Source organism: Hyla sarda, chromosome 7, assembly GCF_029499605.1.
Source record: "Hyla sarda isolate aHylSar1 chromosome 7, aHylSar1.hap1, whole genome shotgun sequence".
Taxonomy (NCBI): Eukaryota; Metazoa; Chordata; class Amphibia; order Anura; family Hylidae; genus Hyla; species Hyla sarda.
Window position 1 is genome coordinate 49,900,628 of NC_079195.1, and position 22,850 is coordinate 49,923,477.

General features: G+C 44.2%; 1 protein-coding gene across 1 annotated transcript in view; it reads left to right on the forward strand.

Annotated features, from left to right (window-relative positions):
* GLRX3 (glutaredoxin 3) overlaps positions 1-22,550 on the forward strand; it is a 47,600-nt gene extending 25,050 nt beyond the window's left edge. Inside the window, exons 5-11 of the mRNA XM_056530009.1 lie at positions 12,563-12,735; positions 12,810-12,871; positions 13,999-14,056; positions 14,149-14,201; positions 16,607-16,646; positions 19,365-19,457; positions 22,269-22,550. Coding sequence (XP_056385984.1) covers positions 12,563-12,735; positions 12,810-12,871; positions 13,999-14,056; positions 14,149-14,201; positions 16,607-16,646; positions 19,365-19,457; positions 22,269-22,319 — 530 coding nt within the window. The 3' untranslated portion in view covers positions 22,320-22,550. The remainder of the gene's footprint in view (positions 1-12,562; positions 12,736-12,809; positions 12,872-13,998; positions 14,057-14,148; positions 14,202-16,606; positions 16,647-19,364; positions 19,458-22,268) is intronic.
* The last annotated feature ends 300 nt before the right edge of the window (positions 22,551-22,850 follow it).

Sequence of the window (22,850 nt, forward strand, 5' to 3'; positions counted from 1 at the left end):
TTTGTTTTCTACTTGTTTCCACCAGAGTTCTCCTTTAACCCCTTAAGGACCAGGCCAATTTCCACTGTAGGACCAGAGCGTTTTTTGCACATCTGACTACTTTCACTTTAAGCATTAATAACTCTGGGATGCTTTTACCTATCATTCTGATTCCGAGATTGTTTTTTTCATGACATATTCTACTTTATGTTAGTGGTAAATTTTTGTCGATACTTGCATCATTTCATGGTGAAAAATTCCAAAATTTGATGAAAAAATTGAAAATGTAGCATTTTTCTTACTTTGAAGCTCTCTGCTTGTAAGGAAAATGAATATTCCAAATAAATTATATCTTGATTCACATATACAATATGTCTACTTTATATTTGCATCATAAAGTTTACATGTTTTTACTTTTGGAAGACATCAGAGAGCTTCAAAGTTCAGCAGCAGTTTTCCAATTTTTCACAAAATTTTCAAAAGCGGAATTTTTCAAGGACCAGTTCAGTTTTGAAGCGGATTTCAAGGGCCTTCTTATTAGAAATACCCCACAAATTACCCCATTATAAAAAAAACTGCACCCCTCAAAGTATTCAAAATGACATTCAGTAAGTGTGTTAACCCTTTAGGTGTTTCACAGGAATAGGAGCAAAGTGAAGGAGAAAATTCTAAATCTTACATTTTTACACTCGCATGTTCTTGTAAACCCAGTTTTTGAATTTTTACAAGGGGTTAAAGGAGAGAAATCTTCCTAAAATTTGTAACCCAATTTCTCTCGAGTAAGGAAATGCCTCATGTGTATGTCAAGTGTTCGGCGGGCGGAGTAGAGGGCTCAGAAGGGAAGGAGCGACAGTGGGATTTTGGAGAGTGAGTTTTTCTGAAATGGTTTTAAGGGGGCATGTCCCATTTAGGAAGCCCCTATGGTGTCATGACAGCAAAAAAAAAAAAAAAAAAACACAAGGCATACTATTTTGGAAACTACACCCCTCAAGGAAAGTAACAAGGGGTCCACTGAGCCTTAACACCCCTCAGGTGTTTGACGACTTTTCGTTAAAGTTGGATGTGTAAATGAAAAAAAAAAATTTTCACTAAAATGCTGGTTTTCCACCAAATTTGACATTTTTACAAGGGGTAATAGGAGAAAATGCACCCCAAAATTTGTAACCTCATCTCTTCTGAGTATGAAAATACCCCATGTGTGGGCGTCAAGTGCACTGCGGGCGCACTACAATGCTCAGAAGAGAAGGAGTCACATTTGGCTTTTGGAAAGCACATTTTGGTGAAATGGATTTTGAGGGGCATGTCCCATTTAGGAAGCCCCTATGGTGCGAGAACAGCAAAAAAACAAAAACCCACATGCCTACTATTTCGGAAATTATATCCCTCAAGGAACATAACAAGGGGTACAGTGAGTCTTAACACCCCACAGGTGTTTGATAAATATTCATAAAGTGGGATGTGAAAATGAAAAATTTTATTTTTTACACTAAAATGCTGGGGTTACCCCAAATTTTTCATTTTCACTAGTGGTAAAAGGAGAAAATGTCATTGTTAATGTGTAAATACATTTCTTTTGCGTAAGGACATACCTCAAGTCTGGGCGTAAACAGCTTGCACACTGGTCTCAGAGGAGCCGGTCGCATTCAGGGGCCTTGAGCTTCTGCGTTGCGGCCTATAGAGCCAGAACAGTGGGACCCCCCCTCAAGGGGCATTACATGGGGGTATTGGGGTACACTAAATAAGTAAAATGGGGTACAGTGGGACATAAAATTATAAAACAGGTTATGTTCCCAGTATGATGACCCAGAGCATAGCCAAAACTAAAAAATATGTCCGCCCCAAACCCTGTGCTCTGAATAATCATTCTGGGAATATGACGTGTGGGGCCGTCCCTAACCTGTTGCCTCAAATGTGCACCCCGCTCAGGGGGAGAGAGAGCGCTGCGCATTTGAGGCAACAAAAAAAGTCCCCGATGATAATGACTCAGTGACCCATGACCCAGAGAAAAAAATACCCCCAGAGGTCTTATCAGTTTTTTTGTTTTTTTTTAGATGAGTTTTTTTGGGCAAATTAGTGGTTTATGGGGTTAAAATTTGGAATGTACTCTGGACTTGGTACATTGGGGTCAAATTATGGAAAATTAAAATTAAGAGGGAAAATTTAGTACTGCGTGGAAGGGTGATACTCCCTGAAGCAGTTTTTAATGCAGAGGCCCGGATGATCAGGGCAAGTGTCACATTTTTTCTGGGATCGTCCCTTCTTTCCAGTGTGGGGGACCTCACCTGGAAAGTGTTTGGCCTGGGACGATCCTGGCACCTATTACTCTAGTTCCTTGGGAAGTCCGGCCTGCTCTTTCCCGGTCGCCAAAGATCAGGACCTTTAGGACTTCTTCTTGGAACTGGAGGAATGTCCCTGTGTTGCCAGCGTACTGGGACAGTACAAAAGCATTGTACATGGCAACCTGTACCAAGTAGACCGCAACTTTTTTGTACCATACCCGTGTTTTCCGCATGGCCATGTATGGCTTGAGGACTTGATCAGAGAGATCAACTCCCCCCATATACCGAATGTAGTCCAGAATACAATCTGGCTTGAGGACCGGTGTTGTGGTACAGGGACAGGTGAGCTGCCGTTACCATGAATAGTGGTCAGCATAAGGACATCCCTCTTATCCTTATACCTGACCAGCAACAGATTTTCATTGGTAAGGGCACGGGACTCACCCTTGGGCATAGGTGTCTGCAGAAAATTTAGAGGGAGGCCTCTCTGGTTTTTCCGCACGGTCCCACAAGCGGACGTGGATCTGGCGGCAAGGGATGTGAAGAGAGGGATGCTGGTATAAAAGTCGTCCACGTACAAGTGGTAACCCTTAACTAGCAATGGATGCACAAGCTCCCAAACGATTTTCCCGCTAACGCCCAGAGTGGGGGAACAACCTGGGGGTTCAATACGGGAATCTCGTCCCTCATACACTCTAAACTTGAGAGTGTACCCGGAGGTACTCTCACAAAGTTTATAGAGCTTCACGCCATATCGCGCCCGCTTCGAGGGAATATACTGGCGGAAGATGAGTCTCCCCTTAAAACTGATAAGAGACTCATCGACCGAGAGCTCCCTGAGGGGTACGTAGGCCTCCAAAAATTTGCCCCCAAAGTGATCGATGACCGGCCTCACTTTGTAAAGCCGGGCATAGGTGGGATCACCTCGGGGTGGACATGCCTCATTAACTGCATAATGGAGGCATTTCCGAATGGCCTCGAACCGCCTCCGTGCCATGACCATACTGTAAAGAGGGGTCTGGTAGAAGATGTCCCCGCTCCAGTACTGCCTGACACTTGGTTTTTTGACCAGGCCCATATGCAGCAAGAGGCCCCAAAATGTCCTCATTTCTGCTGCATCAATGGCGTACCATTTATTGGGGCTGGCCAAAACAGAATCTGGGTGGTGGGCGATGAACTGCCTGGCGTACAGATTCGTCTGCTCCACCATGTGATTGACAAAACTTTCACTGAAAAAATAACTGAAATAGTCAATTTCAGTGAATCCAGAATTGTCAATCCGGATTCCGTAGTTGCCAACAAACTCTGGAACCCAGACAGGTTCACCGGAAGGGGGCTCCGGTAAACTTGTCTGGGGGGGGGGGGTTGGACTCCTAGTACGAGCGGCATCACCAGTTGCACTAGTGCCGGCCACTGGGCCACGTCTCCGCCGCCGTACAGGGGACTCATCATCAGAACTAGATGATGAGGAGGACGATGAAGAACACAGGAATGTAGGATCTTCATTGTCCTCACGGACAGATTCGGAGTCGGAGGCAAGAAAAGCGTATGCCTCCGCTGCCGAAAATGCCTGGCGAGCCATCGCCTTTTTTCTACGGTGGTGGGGGGGGGGGGGGGGGTTGGTGGCGGGTGTGTGTGTGTGTGTGGGGGGGGGTTGAGTATGTAGTGTGTGTGATTGGTGTAACTGTATGGGGGGGGGGGGGAGAAAGGGCTGGGGCCAAAAAAAATAATAATCGGGGGGCCAAATGCAGCGCCCTGAACCCCTAATAGGGCTCGGGTCACACAAAAAAAAATTATGGCGGACCCTTTAGGTCCTATTAGGGGTCAGGGGGGATAAAAAATGTTAACTTTTTTTTTAACTTTACTGGTTAACCCTACCTGTCCCTGGGGCTGTACTCTCTCCCTGATCTAAGGGGGGTCTTCCTCTGTGAGGGGCTCCGATCTTCACAGAGGGGGGGGGGGGGGTCCCTGGCTCCTTCTCGCAGCTCTGCCCGCTGAATGAACTCAGCGGACTAGCAGAGCCGCGAGAAGGGGCCGTTAACCCCTCCCCTGCCGGCTGCTATAGCAGTGTTCCTGGGGGGGGGGTGACGAAATCAGGAGACGTGGAGGAGGCTGTAGGAGGGCAACAACCCAGCAGCAGGACCGCTACCTCCGCCTTTGTGCAAGGAGGAGCACTGCCAGAGCCCTGCAAAATTACCTCCAGCAGGCCACAAATGTGCATGAGTCCACTCAAACGGTCAGAAACAGACTCCATGAGGGTGGTATGAGGGGCCGACATCCACAAGTGGGGGGTTGTGCTTACAGTCCAACACCGGGCAGGAATGTGACAGACGTGACAGAGTGTGGAGACGCTGTGGAGAACGTTCTGCTGCCCGCAACATCCTCCAGCATGACCGGTTTGGCGGTGGGTCAGTAATGGTGTGGGGAGGCATATCTTTGGTTTGAGATGAGATCCTGAGACCCCTTGTGAGACCATATGCTGGTGCGGTTGGCCCTGGGTTCCTCCTAATGCAAGACAATGCTAGACCTCATGTGGCTGGAGTGTGTCAGCAGTTCCTGCAAGAGGAAGGTATTGATGGGAGCAGTAGATTGCTGATCGGACAACCAGGAGGCAGGTGAGGACCCTCCTGTCGTCCAGTAAGCTGCTCGGGACATCGCAATTCTGTTGCCATAAGCTCCGCTGAGCTGCCAGGATACACTGAGCCTCCGGGTTTCGTTTTAGATGCCGCGGCGTCTAAAGGGTTAATGCCAGGCATCGGCCCGATTTGCGGTGCCCGGCATTAGCCGTGGATCCTGGCTGCTGATAGCAGTCGGGACCCACGGGGTTTAAATTGTTCTCCGGTCATGAGAATGGTTTAAACCCCTTTAAAGTACAGGTATGCCCTAAGTCCTTCTTCAGGGGTTAAGCTCTGGTGCAGCAGCCTCACATTGTTTTCAATGGGATTCTGCTGCACCATGCACACGGGTGAATTTTCTCTGTGAAATATTCAGCAGCGGAAATTCAACTTCCGGACTGAATGTATGTGTTCATTCTTTCAGCACAATCCTCTTGGAAACGCATTGCAGTCTATGAAGACGGCAACTTTCCAATTGGCCCTAGCACCAACTGGCCTGGAATCCATGAGGGATGGACAAAGCCTCTGATGGGACAGGAGGTGTATTTTAGGCATTTTTGAAGCTAACAGTACAATAAAACTAAGGTGCATTCACTGATTATACCTATAGCGGCTCAGCCAAATAGCAGCCACACAAATTCTCTGCAGACCTCGGCCAATTTCATTACATTTGTTTTAATATATTGACTTTGCTGGAACTGTATTAAGCTGCAGCTTGTGTATTTTTACACCTGCAAGTCAGAACAGTAAATCCACAGCATTGTTTAGCATCTATGGGCATAGCCTTAAAGATTACCTATCATGATTGTCTAGTGGCAGAATATGTTTGAAAATCCTGGGCAATAGGGCAAAAGATGTGACGTGGGGTGTGGACGTGACATGGTGGGATAGACATAAAATGGGGGAGAATGGAAACAAAATTGGAGGATTGCAACATTTGTTTATTTTATCGCCTATTGAAATTGCAATATTTACCTCTATAATAACAATTGCACATTTTTCCCAAATCGTGCAGCCTTGGGCAATCTGGTAGCTAAAGACCAGTCTGAGACTAATGAGATCAGAAAAGCATTTCCAGAAGTTCCATTCAAGTCTCTGGGTCCTTTGGAAATACGAGTAATGAGTGCACATAACAATATAAAGATCTACAAAACTGCTCTACCTTCTTTTCCAAACGTAATCCTAAGACCCAAGGAAATCGGGACATTTGTCTCATCGTATAATACTATGAGCCATTATTCATCTTTTTTAGTTTCAGCGCAAAAATAAAAGCACGCTGCAGTTCTGTCCCAAAGCACAACATTTACACTGTGCCGCATTAACCCTTAAAATTGAAATCTAGGCCATCAATCTTGCTAGTCTTCATGCCGTCGCCTAGAGCTCGCACAAAGCTTTGTGGTGGGGCCCCGGTACAGTAAGAATGATTGAATGTATTGGAAACAGAATGACCAAAAGCAATCAGCCTACAGCTATCTACTAATGAACTCCCAGATGAATGACACATATCAGGATCTGTGTCTTACTCCGGGCTGTACATGAACTTAACACTTGAGTAGCAGCAGAGAATAAATAATGCTGCGGACATTACACACCTCCACCGTATGCAGATCATGGCTTCAGCGCTAAAAAGGAAAGGGATATTATAGCTAAGGCTATGGGTAAGGAGGCCACGTAGAGGCGACTCACAATATGGGGCCTGGGTAGACAAAGGGGACTTCATAATGAAGATGCCTGTATGTTACTTGTATTGCATTGTTACCTTTATACACCAAAGCTTAGCTGCAATCATACAGAGACGGAAAGATGGATTAACATTTTATTAGATAGCAGCAAACTATAATTTAGTTGTTGTTTAATAAAAATACTGGAACGTATTATACGCAATTCAATTCCTCTTCATGTTTAGGACCTCTGCTTGCTCTCAACTGCTGGGAACTCCCAGTGATCTTGAGAACAGGGACCCAATTCACCCGTCTTAAAGGGGTACTCCGCCCCTAGACATCTTATCCCCTAGCCAAAGGATAGTGGATAAGATGTCTGATCACGGGGGTCCTGCCCAGGGCTGTGGAGTCGGTAGATAAATGTTCCGACTCCACAGTTTTTTTGTACCTCCGACTCTCCGACTCCTCTGTATTAATATGTGAATGTATTTATAAACACTTACAGTTGAATCCAAGAAGCTGTTCCACCAAGTTCTTCTAAGCTCTTCTAGCAGAGAGAGGTAGTTGGGCAGAAGCTGCTGCCTTCTCCTTTTTTTGTCCTGATCTGCTGCTGAAGATAGGGCAGTGGGAGGATCCAGGAAGGGGCATTTATTATAAAACATGATTTCCCTAGTAGAATCCCATAGTCATGTTTAAAGTTTTTAACCCCTTAAGGACTCAGGGTTTTTCCGTTTTTGCACTTTCGTTTTTTCCTCCTTACCTTTTAAAAATCATAACCCTTTCAATTTTCCACCTAAAAATCCATATTATAGCTTATTTTTTGCGTCACCAATTCTACTTTGCAGTGACATTAGTCATTTTACCCAAAAATTCACGACGAAACGGAAAAAAAAATCATTGTGCGACAAAATGGAAGAAAAACGCCATTTTGTAACTTTTGGGGGCTTCCGTTTCTACGCAGTGCATATTTCGGTAAAAATTACACCTTATCATTATTCTGTAGGTCCATACGGTTAAAATGATCCCCTACTTATATAGGTTTGATGTTGTCGTACTTCTGGAAAAAATCATAACTACATGCAGGAAAATTTATACGTTTAAAAATGTCCTCTTCTGACCCCTATAACTTTTTTATTTTTCCACGAACAGGGCGGTATGAGGGCTCATTTTTTGCGCTGTGATCTGAAGTTTTTATCGGTACGATTTTTGTTTTGATCGGACTTTTTGATCACTTTTTATTCATTTTTTAATGGTATAAAAAATGACCAAAATACGCTTTTTTGGACTTTGGAATTTTTTTGCGCGTACGCCATTGCCCGTGCGGTTTAATTAATGATATATTTTTATAGTTCGGACATTTATGCACACGGCGATACCACATATATGTTTATTTTTATTTACACTGTTTTATTTTTTTTATGGGAAAAGGGGGGTGATTCAAACTTTTATTAGGGAAGGGGTTAAATGACCTTTATTAACACTTATTTTTTTACTTTTTTTTTGCAGTGTTATAGGTCCCATAGGGACCTATAACACTGCACACACTGATCTCCTGTGCTGATCACTGGCGTGTATTAACACGCCTGTGATCAGCGTTATCGGCGATTGACTGCTCCTGCCTGGATCTCAAGCACGCAGCAGTCATTCGTCGATCGGACACAGAGGAGGCAGGTAAGGGCCCTCCCGGTGTCCTGCAAGCTGTTCGGGACTCCGAGATTTCACCGCGGCGGTCCCGAACAGCCCGACTGACTAGCCGGGATACTTTCGGGATGTGTGGTATTAGCCGCGGGTCCCGGCCGTTGATGAGCACCGACGCAACGCTTCATATCGCGGGAGACGGCGCAGGACGGCGCAGCCCTGGTCCTGCCGCTGGGGACCCCCGTGATCTCCCTGCTGCACCCGGCGTTCGTTTAGAGCGTCTGGTGCAGCACCAGAGGCTCGTGACGTCACGGCCACGCCCCACTCATGTTTCGACCACGTCCCCTCAATGCAACTCTATGGGAGGGGGTGTGACGTCCGTCATGCCCCCTACCTTAGACTTGCATTAAGGGGGGCATGGCTATGACATCACGAGCGTGGCGTGACCGTGACTTCACGAGCCTCCACCCCCCCCCCATCGCCAGTCATCTGGCACGGAGCGAAGTTCTTTCTGTGCACCAGATGTCTGGGGTGCCGCAGCAGAGATCGTGGGGGTCCCCAGCGGCGGGACCCCCGTGGTCAGACATCTTATCCCCTATCCTTTGGATAGGGGATAAGATGTCTAGGGGCAGAGTACCACTTTAATGGAGATGTTCAATAATATCATAGCTTCATTTATTCTCTATGGGAGCTGTAGAAATAGCCAAACACAGTACTCGCAATCCCCGTCGACTTCCATAAAAATGAATGTAACATGGTAGCGCGTTCTGACGCTCCGTTCAGATGGTCCCTGTTCTTGAGATCGCAGCATTTTTATCAATTATACCACTCCGTGATCACATAGTTGGGCCCCTCTAATGATGGCGTAACCCCTCTATGGGATTGCTTAGTCATAAGCCACGTTTTGCAATGTCAGAGATTTCTTTTTTTTTTGTTAAAAAAATTAAAATTAACCAGTATGCTTGTGAGTATGAAATTGTCCAAATTCTATTTTTTGAATTTAATGACTCATCATTTACAACCTATAGTGTATCTTCATTTTACCTTTAAAGGTAAATTACACTAAAATCTGCTCTGGTTCAGGCCCTCCATGCCAGAGTGAGTCCTTCTTGTAGGCCCGGTTAGCTAATATATTCAGACCCTTGCTTTCTTGCTATGCCGCTGCCAGGGGGAGGCAATCAATTGTTGTGTGTGAGTGACACTTCATAACTTTTTTGTGGCTGGGACAGTTCTGAATGGTTAAAAAGATTTTTATGCTATTAAAAAAAAATCACTAAATTTAGGTAACTCACAAAATGATTAAAATAAATAAAATAAAATTATCCCATCACTTCATCTCTTTTCTTACCCACTGTGTCTGGCTGTAAGAAAACTGCTGCAGCAGGAGCCTCTCCCCTCTGCCCTATTTGGTAGATAAAATGTTGTGTCCTTAGCTCTTTCTTAGCTACAAAATTGAACCGATCACCAATATAGTAACCCCTGTGTTCTCTGCAGGATTTCTATGAAACAGACAGTGGTAGCAATATTATCTCCTGTTTACTTGTATTTTTCTTTTTCTTTCTCGTGATTCACAGCTCACTGTTCATAATTGCTCTATAATGTCCTCCATGCTGCTGCCGCTTCTGCGGGGGTTTTCTAGAGGTATAGGAGAGCAGGATCTCCTCTTCTGTGTGTGTGCAGTGTATGGAAAACATTGTAGCAGCTAGTCATCTTCCACTGAAATTAGAGATGGAGCTTGGAAAAGTTTATACAATAACCACATGTGGCACATGACTGCTAATCTAGAAAAGTTAGTGAAAAGGAATCTACATTTTAAGCCCTTATGGGGGCTTAAATGTTTGCCATTGGTAGTTGTCACTCAGCATATTTTGCGTGTGTAGGCTGCAGATCAGAAATAGATGAATTGAATAACAAGACTGCACACAAGAGAGAAAACTCTAGGACTAACCTCTGAACAAGAGCAAAGTAGCTTGAAGGGGTACTCCGGTGGAAAACTTTTTTTTTTTTTTTAAATCAACTGGTGCAAGAAAGTTAAACAGATTTGTAAATTGCTTCTATTAAAAGATAATAATAATCCTTCTAGTACTTATTAGCTGCTGAATACTACAGAGGAAATAGTTTTCTTTTTGAAACACAGTGCTTTCTGCTGACATCATGACTAGAGATGAGCGAACTTACAGTAAATTTGATTTGTCACGAACTTCTCGGCTCGGCAGTTGATGACTTATCCTTCATAAATTAGTTCAGCTTTCAGGTGCTCCGGTGGGCTGGAAAAGGTGGATACAGTCCTAGGAAAGAGTCTCCTAGGACTGTATCCACCTTTTCCAGCCCACGGGAGCACTTGAAAGCTGAACTAATTTATGCAGGATAAGTCATCAACTGCCGAGCCGAGAAGTTCGTGACTAATCGAATTTACTGTAAGTTCGCTCATCTCTAATCATGACCACATTGCTCTCTGCTGATATCTGTGTCCATTTTAAGAACTGTCCAGAGTAGGAGAAAATCCCCATAGCAAACATATGCTGCCCTGGACAGTTCTTAAAATGGACAGAGGTGTCAGCAGAGAGCACTGTGCTCGTGATGTCAGCAGAGAGCTCTGTGTTCCAAAAAGAAAAGTTTCCTCTGTAGTATTCTGCAGCTAATAAGTACTAGAAGGATTAACCTTTTTTTAATAGAAGTAATTTACAAATCTGTTTAACTTTTTGGCACCAGTTGATTTAAAAAAAATAAAAATAAAAAAAATTCCTCCGGAGTACCCCTTTAACCCCTTAAGGACGCAGGATGTAAATGTACGTCTTGGTGCGGTGGTACTTAATGCACCAGGACGTACATTTACGTCCTGTGCATAACCGCGGGCATCGGAGCGATGCCCGTGTCATGCGCGGCTGATCCCGGCTGCTGATCGCAGCCAGGGACCCGCCGGCAATCGCCGACGCCCGCGATCTCGCGGGCGTCTGCCATTAACCCCTCAGGTGCCGGTATCAATACAGATCCCCGCATCTGCGGCAGTGCGCGATTTGAATGAATGATTGGATCGCCCGCAGCGCTGCTGCGGGGATCCAATCATTCAGAACGCTGCTCGGAGGTCCCCTCATCTGCCTCTGTCCGGCTCCCGGCGTCTCCTGCTCTGGTCTGTGATCGAGCAGACCAGAACAGAAGATAGCCGATAATACTGATCTGTTCTATGTCCTATACATAGAACAGATCAGTATTAGCAATCATGGTATTGCTATGAATAGTCCCCTATGGGGACTATTCAAGTGTAAAAAAAAATGTAAAAAAAATGTAAAAGTAAAAGTAAAAAAAAGTGAAAAATCCCCTCCCCCAATAAAAAAGTAAAACGTACGTTTTTTTCCTATTTTACCCCCAAAAAGCGTAAAAAATAAATTTTATAGACATATTTGGTATCGCCGCGTGCGTAAATGTCCGAACTATTAAAATTAAATCTTAATGATCCCGTACGGTGAACGGCGTGAACGAAAAAAAAAAAAGTCCAAAATTGCTACTTTTTTTTATACATTTTATTAGAAAAAAAATTATAAAAAATGTATTAAAAGTTTTATATGCAAATGTGGTATAAAAAAAGTACAGATCATGGCGCAAAAAATGAGCCCCCATACCGCTGCTTATACGAAAAAAAAAAAAAAGTTAGAGGTCATCAAAATAAAGGGATTATAAAAGTACTAATTTGGTTAAAAAGTTTGTGATTTTTTTTTTAAGCACAACAATAATATAAAAGTATGTAATAATGGGTATCATTTTAATCGTATTGACCCTCAGAATAAAGAACACACGTCATTTTTACCATAAATTGTACGGCGTGAAAACGAAACCTTCCAAAATTAGCAAAATTGCGTTTTTCGTTTTAATTTCCCCACAAAAATAGTGTTTTTTGGTTGCGCCATACATTTTATGATATAATGAGTGATGTCATTACAAAGGACAACTGGTCGCGCAAAAAACAAGCCCTCATACTAGTCTGTGGATGAAAATATAAAAGAGTTATGATTTTTAGAAGGCGAGGAGGAAAAAATGAAAACGTAAAAGTTAAATTGTCTGAGTCCTTAAGGCCAAAATGGGCTGAGTCCTTAAGGGGTTAAAGGAGAACAGATATATTTTGTACCAGGCATGTGCATTAAAAGTAATGGATGACTCATTGATATCAGTGGGATGTACTGTAAAGTGTTCAGTGTTTGCAGTCCAAGCAGTGGGACCCTGTGTGTGATTAACTAGATAAAGGGGTGGGCAGCAAGTGAATGGGAGGGGGGGTTGGGTAAACTCCTCACAGACCCTTATGTAGCTTTAACAAGAATGACAGTGACAGCAGGATCTAGTGTGGGTTTTTAACACTAAGACCACCTCTTCTGAGACCGCATTTTCTATGTTGCAGGATTTAGCCGGCAAATTCTGGAAATTCTTAACAAACATAAAGTCCAATTTAAAAGCTTTGATATACTGTCCGATGAAGAGGTACGGCAGGGACTGAAAACCTTCTCCAACTGGCCTACTTACCCCCAGCTGTACATCAATGGAGAACTAATGGGAGGACTGGACATTGTCAAGGTGAGCTGCGGGACAGGCACGCTAGAACAGAGCGTCATAGCACTGTCATGTCTAACCTGGGGTCTCTTCTCTAGGAGCTGGAGGCATCAGGGGAGCTGGAAGCAATGTGCCCCAAGGCCCAGAGCCTGGAAGACAGGTAGGATGTTAGCTCATCTGTAGTATAGTGCATGAAATACTATGCATCATACATAGATTTGGGAAATAAGCTTCAACTTTATGATGTTTGGCTGAGCTTAATCCTGTTAGGTTATTTATGTTGCAGCTATAGAACTGTAGTAAATGACTGTCTGATTTATAAACCCAAGCAAGTTTCTATTGGGCTTAAAGGCGGGTTGGGGTGTTACTTGATTCTGAAAGGAGGCACTGGTATACCTGGAAAGTAGGAGGCATGTCATAGGGCAGTGTTTCCCAACCAGGGTGCCTCCAGCTGTTGCAAAACTACAACTGCTAGCATGCTCTGCACAGCCTTCGTGAGAGCCTGAGAAAAAAAGAATACAAGTGCGTGTGTCTACAAGTCCCCAGGCCAGTGTTTGCCAACCAGGGTGCCTCCAGCGGTTGCAAAACTACAACTCCCAGCATGCCTTGGACAGCCTTCAACAGAGCCTGAGAGCAAAGAATACAAGCGTGTGTGTGTACAAGTCCCTAGGCCACTGTTTCCCAACCAGGGTGCCTCCAGCTGTTGCAAGACTACAACTCCCAGCCTGCCTGGACAGCCGAAGGCTGTCCAGGCAGGCTGGAAGTTGTAGTTTTGCAACAGCTGGAGGCACCCTGGTTGGTAAACACTGTCATAGAGTAATGCCACGTATTTTGAAAATTTGGCTCCTCGCTTCAAAGAAGTAGTGTAGCACATATATTTTTTTTTTTTTTTTTTTTTTTTATCCCATTGTGCCTGGGCTGCAAAAAGTATAAAAAAAAAACTAAAAACTTTTTAACTCACTATCCACCGCTCCCCCTGTTGCGCCGACATAGCACTAAAGTCCTCCGGTGCAGGTCTTCGTTCTGCTTCGGTGTGCACAAATCGTCGCACTGCGATCAGCGTGTCGCCGGCCAGAGCGTTGTCCTGCCTAGACCAGTGATAGGCTGAGAGCAGTGTCATGAAACATGGGAAAAGTTGGGGCCCAGGCTCCTTGCTTGACACTGCACTCAGCCTATCAGTGGCCGAAGCGAGACATCATTGCGGCCGCGGATTGGCTGATCGCAGTGTGACGTGCAGCACTAGCAGCCAGCGATATAGATAAATAATAATGTACCTTTATTTTTCAGACTTAAGGCACTTATTAATAAAGACCCAGTCATCCTTTTCATGAAGGGGAACAAACAGGTATGATAAATACAATCTGAGTGTAAATGTTAAATGTGTTTTTTTCTTGTTAAAAAAAAATAAAAAAATTCTAACCCTTCTTTATTTTTCAGATGGCCAAGTGTGGCTTTAGCAGACAGATTCTAGAGATCCTGAACAACACTGGGTACGTAGTAGACACCGAGCTCCTTTCTATCCAGCCTATATAAGTGATATAGGATTTGCTTGCAAGCTATAAACATTAATATGCATTTATATAATACTTATAGAAGAAATGTCATCTTTGCCTCCTGAAGTTATTTGTCTCTTTTAGATCCGCTTGTAATTTATTTTACGTTGCTCATCTAATTCCTTTAGCATTGAAAAGTATTAGGGTCTTAAGAATTGCAGGTTAGCAATCCCAATAAAGTTGTATTTATTAAAGGGGCACTCCGGCCCTAAGACATCTTATCCCCTATCCAAAGATAGGGGATAAGATGCCTGATCGAGGGGGTCCCGCCAGTGGGGACCCCCGCAATCTTTCATACCGCACCCCGCTATCGTCAGCCTCTGGAGCGAACATCGCTGCAGATCTTATGGATCACGATCACTGGGATAAAGTATCGTGACGTCATGCTCCGCCCCCTCAATGCAAGGCTATGGGAGGGGGCGTGGCAGCCGCCACGCCCCCTCCCATAGGCTTGCATTGAGGGGGTGGAGCGTGACGTAACACGGGCGGAGCCGTGATGTCACGATATTCTGGCCCCATGATCCTGATTCATCAGACCCGGAGTGATGTTCACTCCGGAGGTTGATGATAGCGGGGTGCTGTATGAAAGATTGCGGGGGTCCCCAGCGGCGTGACCCCCGCGATAAGGCATCTTATCCCCTATCAACTTTGATAAAAAGTTGATCGGTGGTCGTCCAACCACTGGGACCCTCAACAATCCCGAGAATGGAGGTCAGTTGTCATCTGAGTGAATAGAGTAGCAATGTGTATGCTCAGCCACCCCTCCATTCACTGTTTTATGGGACTTCTCTATATAACCTAGTGCAGCGTATAGGAATGTTTGGAAGCCCCATACAGAAATAATGTAGCAGTGGCTGAGTGCGCATGCTGCTGCTCCATTCACTTGGGTGACAGTTGTCCTTTGTTCTCTTGATCAGAGGGGGCCTAAGGGGCCCAACAATCATCTCGTTATTCCCTATCTTGTGGATAGGGAATTACTTTTAATCTTGTGTTGTATAAGTGAGAAAAAAAAAAAAGGAAGAACCCTCCAGAAACAACAACACTCCTGTTAGAAAAGGCTGATAAAGAGGTGTAAAACCAGGCACAGCCTATGGACAAGAGTGACGCTATTTCTGTAAAAATTAGACCCAGACTACAAATTTTTTTTTTACAGATATTAAAAGTTCTATGTTTTATATAAACATAACAAAATGTGACTAATAGGGATTTTTCCCCTTTTTAGACAACTCCACTTTATCCCATCTCGCACTGCATCCTGTACATGTACAGTACAGACTCAGTAGCCTACGCTATACAGCTGTCACTATAGTGGGGCCAGAGCAAATGCTGATCCCGACCATTTAAAGCGTACCTCTCATGATCTTGTTAAATTTTATAAGCTTCCCAGTTCCCTGACCCCCCCCCCCCCCCCCATCATGATAAACCACACCCCCTGCCTTTATTTTTTAGTTTTCTACCTTGATATTACTCTGTATTTTCTGCTCAGTCTCAGTCAGATTCATAGACTGGAAAGGGACGTTACCCAGCAGGCTGTGATATCATCTGAAGCCATACAAGGGAGAACTTCCTCCCTCACTCTGCTACACACAGCCCAGAGCAGTTCAGTGTGAGATGAGCTATGATTGGATAAGGCTGCACACATACCCCCTCAGCATTTCCTGATTTTGGACTTCTGCCAGGCCACAGGAGTCCAAAGTCTGTGCAAGAGATAGGGGGAAATGTGCTCTGGGCAAGTAGGGAGACACCTAGTGGCAGCTTTTTAAATAAAAAAAAAAAACCTTTTAAACATAGTACATTAAAAAGATTTTTGATTTACCATAAGGAGTGCAATAGCAAAGATTTTTTAAATGACGTGCCCATTTAACCCCTTAGATACTGTGGATGGCATTTAAGTGGTGAGAACAGTGTGTCCCAATCAGTGTGCCTCAAGCTGTTGAGTTATAGGGTGCTCACCCTGCCAACTCATTGGTTCACTGGTGCCTCACATGTGCCCTCCGTTTTGCATCAATTGGAGGCACACTGGTTGGCAACACTGGATAAGAAAGAGGGAGGGTACTCACCCTGCTAACTCACTGGTACCTCACATTTGCCCCCTGTTTATAGGGCCCAACAACTTACCTGTTTCTAAAATGCTGACAGGCAGTAATATGCTGCAGTACTGAAGATTACACTGTCCTGTTCTGTATTGGATATTAAATTAAAATAAAACAAATAAGTTAAAAGGAAACCCAGTAGAAAAATCCTAGAGCCGATGACTTACTGACCCAGAATGTCTCCTCACAGGGAACAATAAAATGTCATCTTGATATAGTAATAATGTTGTCCCCCTCTACTTTTTTCAGTGTGGATTATGAAACCTTTGACATATTGGAGGATGAAGAGGTGAGAAATTATCATTGATACATTTGTTTTTATGTTAATGTCCATTAATCCTTATTTAAGATATTTTTTTTTTTTATAATGGGAAATGTATTCTTTATGCCTGGTACTAATGGAAAACTAAATTGACCATACATATAAGATTCACAACTATCTAATGCTGTGTTTCTTAACCATGTTGCCTCCAGATGTGGCAAAACTACAACTCCTAGCATGCTGGGATTCATAGATTTGCAACAGCTGGAGGAACCCTGGTTGGCAACAATGATCTGATGCAGCCGTCTTCAAACTGTGGCCCTCCAGAAGTTGCAAAACTACAACTCCCAGCATGCCCGGACAGCCAACGGCTGTCCGGGCATGCTGGGAATTGTAGTTTTGCAACATCTGGAGGGCTACAGTTTGAAGATCACTGATCTGATGTGTATGGAGGTCTCCTGACTCTCCCCTAATGGCTGATGCCAAAGAACATAAAGGGTTTGGCATATTGGATAAAAAAAATTCCCTAGTGTCTGTTCCTATGGGGGATAAGCTGCTTCCAAAGTTGCCAGTGTTTCCCTCTGCAGTAACATTCACTCTCAGATGACCTTATCGTGTTTCTGATGGGAGTCGGGAGCAATAGCTACCAAACAGCTATATTAAAGGCTTTGTCCATTTTGAGAAATACATGAAATGGCGCTGTACCTGTGCACAGGTTGTGTGTGGTTGCAGCCTAGCCCGGTTCGGTTCAGTATGGTTGAGCTGGAAATCTAAACACATCTCATGGTCTAAGAAGGTGTTTCTGGAAGAAGGCAGCCATGTTTTCTATTCTAGCCCCTCTAATCCAGTTAAAGGGGTACTCCACCCCAAGACATCTTATCGCCTATCCAAAGGATAGGGGATAAGATGTCAGATCGCGGGAGGTCCCGCTGCTGGGGATCCCCGGGATTTCTGCTGCAGCACCCACCTCAACGGCTTCCGGCAACGCTGGAGGCTTCGTACCCCGACCACCCGAGCGAAGGAGCGTGCCGTCACGACTCCGCCCCCTTGTGACGTAACGTCCCGCCCCTCAATGCAAGTCTATGGGAGGGGGCGTGACGGCCGGGCGGAGCCGTGACTTCACAACGCTCCGGCCCCGTGATCGACAGTAATCGGACCCGGAGCGAACATGCTCCGGGGACTGATTTTAACGGGGTGCGGCGTGCAAGATCACTTTGGGGTCCCCAGCGGCAGGACCCCCGCGATCAGGCATCTTATCCCCTATCCTTTGGATAGGGGATAAGATGTCTAAGCGCCAGAGTACCCCTTTAAGGGGAATCTGCCAGCTCTATTCCAGGTCCAAACAGATACGTGTTAGGGGGATAAATTGAACCATACCTTCTAGTTATGCTGACCACAGATTGTAAAATTATAAAAGTGGCTTTTTTGTTAATAGCTGAAGAGTCAAACTGGTGGTGCTGAGCTGTAGCAGCGCCTCTTCTGTCTCCCACACTGTCCTGTATGATGGACGTCCAGGGCTCAACTAGCAGCCCTATATGTCAATCAATGAAAACAAAGGGGAAAGCAAGAGGCGCTGCTGTAGCTCAGCTAGATCCTGTTCTTGTTTTAAAACAAAGCATCAGATCTTTAAAACCAGCCCAATAGTATATCTGTTAGACAGCCTGAGATATACAGGTGGTTTATAGAATTCATTGGTTTCTGTAAACAACCAGTATGGATGAATAGCAGCGTCTTCTGAATAGTGCTGTATTATCTTCGACACTCCCATAGAAGAGAATCAAGCATGTGCCGTCTGCGTGATCAGACACTCATCCTCTATCCTGTGCGTAGGGGAAAAGTTGTTTTTCATGAGACAACCCCTGTAAGGCGATGTTCACATATGACATTTGTTGCAGAGATTTCTCTGATTGTCCAATGTGAATAATGTTGTAAAATCTATAAATATGCTGCAGAAATGACTTAAAGGGGTACTCCGCTTGTGATGTCATAGCCCTGCCCCCTCATGATGTCACACCCTGCCCCCTCAATGTAAGTCTATGGGAGGGGGCGTGACAACCATCACGCCCCCTCCCATAGACTTGCATTGAGGGGCGGGGCGTGACGTCACGAGCTGCCGGCTGCAGTGTTCGGAACAGTTTGTCACCCGGAAACAGCCTATCAATAAATGATTAAAGGGGTACTCCGCCCCTAGACATCTTATCCCCTATGGCAGCTGGGGACCCCGGGAATCGCTGCTGAAGCACCCTGCTATCATTACTGCGCAGAGTGAGATCGCTCTGCACGTAAGGACGGGCAATACAGGGGCCGGAGCATCGTTACGTCACGGCTCCGCCCCTCGTGATGTCACGGCACGCCCCCGTCAATACAAGTCTATGGGATATGCCATAGACTTGCATTAAGGGGACGGGCCGTGATGTCATGAGGGGCGGAGCCATGACAACACGCTGCTCCGTCCCCTGTATCGCCCGTCATTACGCACAGAGCGAACTCGCTCTGCGCAGTAATGATAGCGGGGTGCCGCAGTGGCGATCCCCGGGGTCCCCAGCAGCGGGACCGTGGCGATCTAACATCTTATCCCCTATCCTTTGGATAGGGGATAAGATGCCAGGGGCGGAGTACCCCTTTAATAGAATATCCAACTTGGACTGAGGATCACTTTATTTAGTTGCACATTAATATACCTTGGTATAACTTAACTTATATAATATCTCTTTCTTATTGATTTTATGTTTTTATTTTTTAAAGGTTCGGCAAGGATTAAAAACATACTCAAACTGGCCCACTTACCCACAGCTTTATGTGAAAGGAGAGCTTATCGGAGGCTTGGACATCATCAAGGTAGCCTATGACTATATTTATTGAGCATGAAAGGGTTAAAGCAGTGAGTGCTGGGGTAAAGTGACTCAGGCCACCAGACCTCTTTATCTGGCCTCTAACCCCTTCTCACAAGTGGGCACCATTCTGCTTTTTTATTTTTCTATTGCAATTATTGAATAGAAAGTCAGGAATTGGTATAAAAACTGAGAAGTTTGTCTTATCTTTAGTTGCGTCCACTATTTACTTTACATTCCTGATTTTCCAACTCATTGGGGGAGATTTATCAAAATCTGTCCAGAGGTAAAGCTGCCCAGTTGCCCATAGCAACCAATCAGATCTCTTCTTTCATTTTTAACAAGGCCTCTGCAAAATGAAAGAAGCGATCTGATTGGTTGCTATGGGCAACTGGGCATCTTTCCCTCCGGACAGGTTTTGATAAATCTCCCCCATTGTGATTAAATACCTGAATACATGAAAACACCCTTACTTCAAATTGAGCCAATGGTTCATCCAATAAACAGTATGTGCCACTCAATTAACAGCAGAAACCAGCTATAATAGACATGACATCCAGGATCCATAATTGGAGTTACCACCATCTTGGACGTTTAAAGGGATACTCCTTTTTTTTTTTTTAAATCAACTGGTGCCAGAAAGTTAAACAGATTTGTAAATGACTTCTATTAAAAAAAATCTTAATCCTTCCAATACTTATTAGCTGCTGACTACTACAGAGAAAATTATTTTCTCTTTGGAACACAGAGCTCTCTGCTGACATCTCTGTCCATTTTAAGAACTGTCCAGAGTAGGAGAAAATCCCCATAGCAAACATATGCTGCTCTGGACAGTTCTTAATATGGACAGAGATGTCAGCAGAGAGCACTGTTGCCGAAAAGAAAATAACTTGTGAAGCATACTGCAGCTGATAGGTACTGGAAGGATTACATTTTTTTTTTTTAGAGATTTAATGTACAAATCTGTTTAAACTTTCTGGCACCAGTTGATTTAAAAAATAAAATTTCCACTGGAGTACCCCCTTTACTTATTAAATTGTGCGGTCAAATAGCAGCCCTGTGTCTGAGTTGTCAACCCATCAGCACTGTGCCACACAGGGGATGACGATAGGTTTCCATTGCCTCTGGGAGCTCCATAGGCAGTAATGCTTTGGATTACACTATGTATACTCCAAAATTGTGCCAAGAAAAACTGCATAAAATCATCATACAGCTGCATGAGTGTAACAATACTTAAGTTATCCCTCTTGGAATCTGTGAACAATTGATTTAAAATTAAGAAAATCCATCCTTAAGGCCAAGATATGCTAGTCCTTGTAGATTGCCATGATAAACTTGGGTGCACCTTTATTGTGGGTTAACAACAGCTAAGACATTTATCCAAGAATCCAACCTTGGTGATTAATAATTTTAGCTCTGAAGCTGCCAAATTGTGAATGCTACTCTGGACTGTAATACAGGCTGTAACTCTGGCTCTGTTAAGATTAGGCTGCGTTCACACGGCCATCTAGACATCTAGTTCTTCTCCCGTCAAAAATAAAAACGGACTTAAAAGAAAACAAACTACGGACAATAATGGATGCAAATGGATGTGATCTGTTTGTATCTGTTTGTATGCGTTAGTATCCGTTATTGTTCAGTTAATAAACCAAAAATTTACTGTATCCGTTTTTTCTTCCGTTTTTTTTTTTTTTGACGGAAGAAAAAATACTGCACTGCATACTGCAATGAGTGCAGACGGGTACAAACGGATGTAAACGCATTGTAAAAATATCCCATTGACATGAATGGGACTTTTTTTTAAACCGTTTTTAATCAGTTTACCGAAACCAGGATAAAAAAAAATGGCGACAGACGGCCGTGTGAACGCACCCTTAGTAACGGAATATACTGAGAGTTACTCAAATTTTTAGGTAGGTCAGTTCAACAGATGTAACAGCTGTTACCTGTATCAAAGGCACGCTATGCTTTTTCCCTGGAGCGATACGCTATCAAGGTACCATTCTTGCCACGGAATGCAAAGCCGCTTTGCTGGCTGCAGCATCGATGTACAGGTACTTTTAAAGAAAGCTGCAGACTGTGCTCAGTACTGACATGGTGAAGCTGTGTAGCGTGTGACCTTTCATGGAACACCACCACAGTTATTTTGGCAGCCACCACATCTTTTATATTTAAAAAGTTTTATCTAGAATTCATTGCAGCACTTTCCATCATCAGTAAAAGCCTTGACTATTACTACAGTCTGCTCGGAGATATAAAGGGGTACTCCACTGTCCAGCCTTCAAAACATTTAGTTCCGAACACTGGGGGGGGGGGGGGGGGGGGGTCATCCATGCCCCCTTGTGACGTCACACCACGCCCATAGACTTGCATTGAGGGGGCATGGTGTGATGTCACAAGGGGACATGGCCGACCCCTGCAGTGCGCACACAACATTTGGAACTAAATGTTCTGAACCCTGGCCAGTGGAGTACCTCTTTAAGGAACATCTTTAAACAAATAACTCTTTGGAAGCCTCGGTTATAAGGGAATGACTAACATGTGTCCCGGATTTACACAAGGTGCCTCTCCACAGTCTGTATTTCATATTTAGTCCCTGGCGTTCCGGAACTAGTTTCCATTTTGCAGCCTCTTGTTGGGATTTGAGTCCTCACCAGACATTTAGGGTTTTCAGCACATCTAATTGTCTGCAGTCTGGATGTATGTGGTGTAAATATGCACTGGTCCCCTACCTCCTAAATACAGATCTGAAAGGATTAGATTTCTTTACCTCAATTCCATTGATCTCTATAAATCTGATGTTGTTTCCTTTTTACAGGAGTTGAAAGAAAGTGGGGAATTGGTGTCCGTGCTGAAGGGTGGACAATAATGGATAGAGTTGGCATAGAGAAGAACAGCTGATGTGAATGAGTTGCTCTATGCTGCGCCTTTGCCTTCCGGACCTCAGCTAGTATTATTCTGTTATGATTCCTTCCAAGGTCATGGTCTGTACAGGATATAGTTAGTAGGGAAGTGGAGTGTACCTGTACATTTATGTGAAATTTACTTCTATTGAGCATCAACGGAAATGTTTTAATTTAATAAACATTGTTACAATCAATTTACGTCTGTTTTATATTGGGGTTGATAGTAACGTTTTATAGAGCATCTTTTTATAAGGAGAATTGTAGTACTACTTTGTGCCCGTTCAGAGAACAGCTGTCTGCACCAAGCAGTACAGAGGAGTTAAAGGATTAAACAGATTTGTAAATCACTTCTATTTAAAAATCTTAATCCTTCCAGTACTTATCAGCTGCTGTATGCTCTACAGGAAGTTATTTTCTTTTTGAATTTCTTTTTAGTCTGACCACAGTGCTCTCTGCTGACACCTCTGTCCATGTCAGGAACTGTCCAGAGCAGG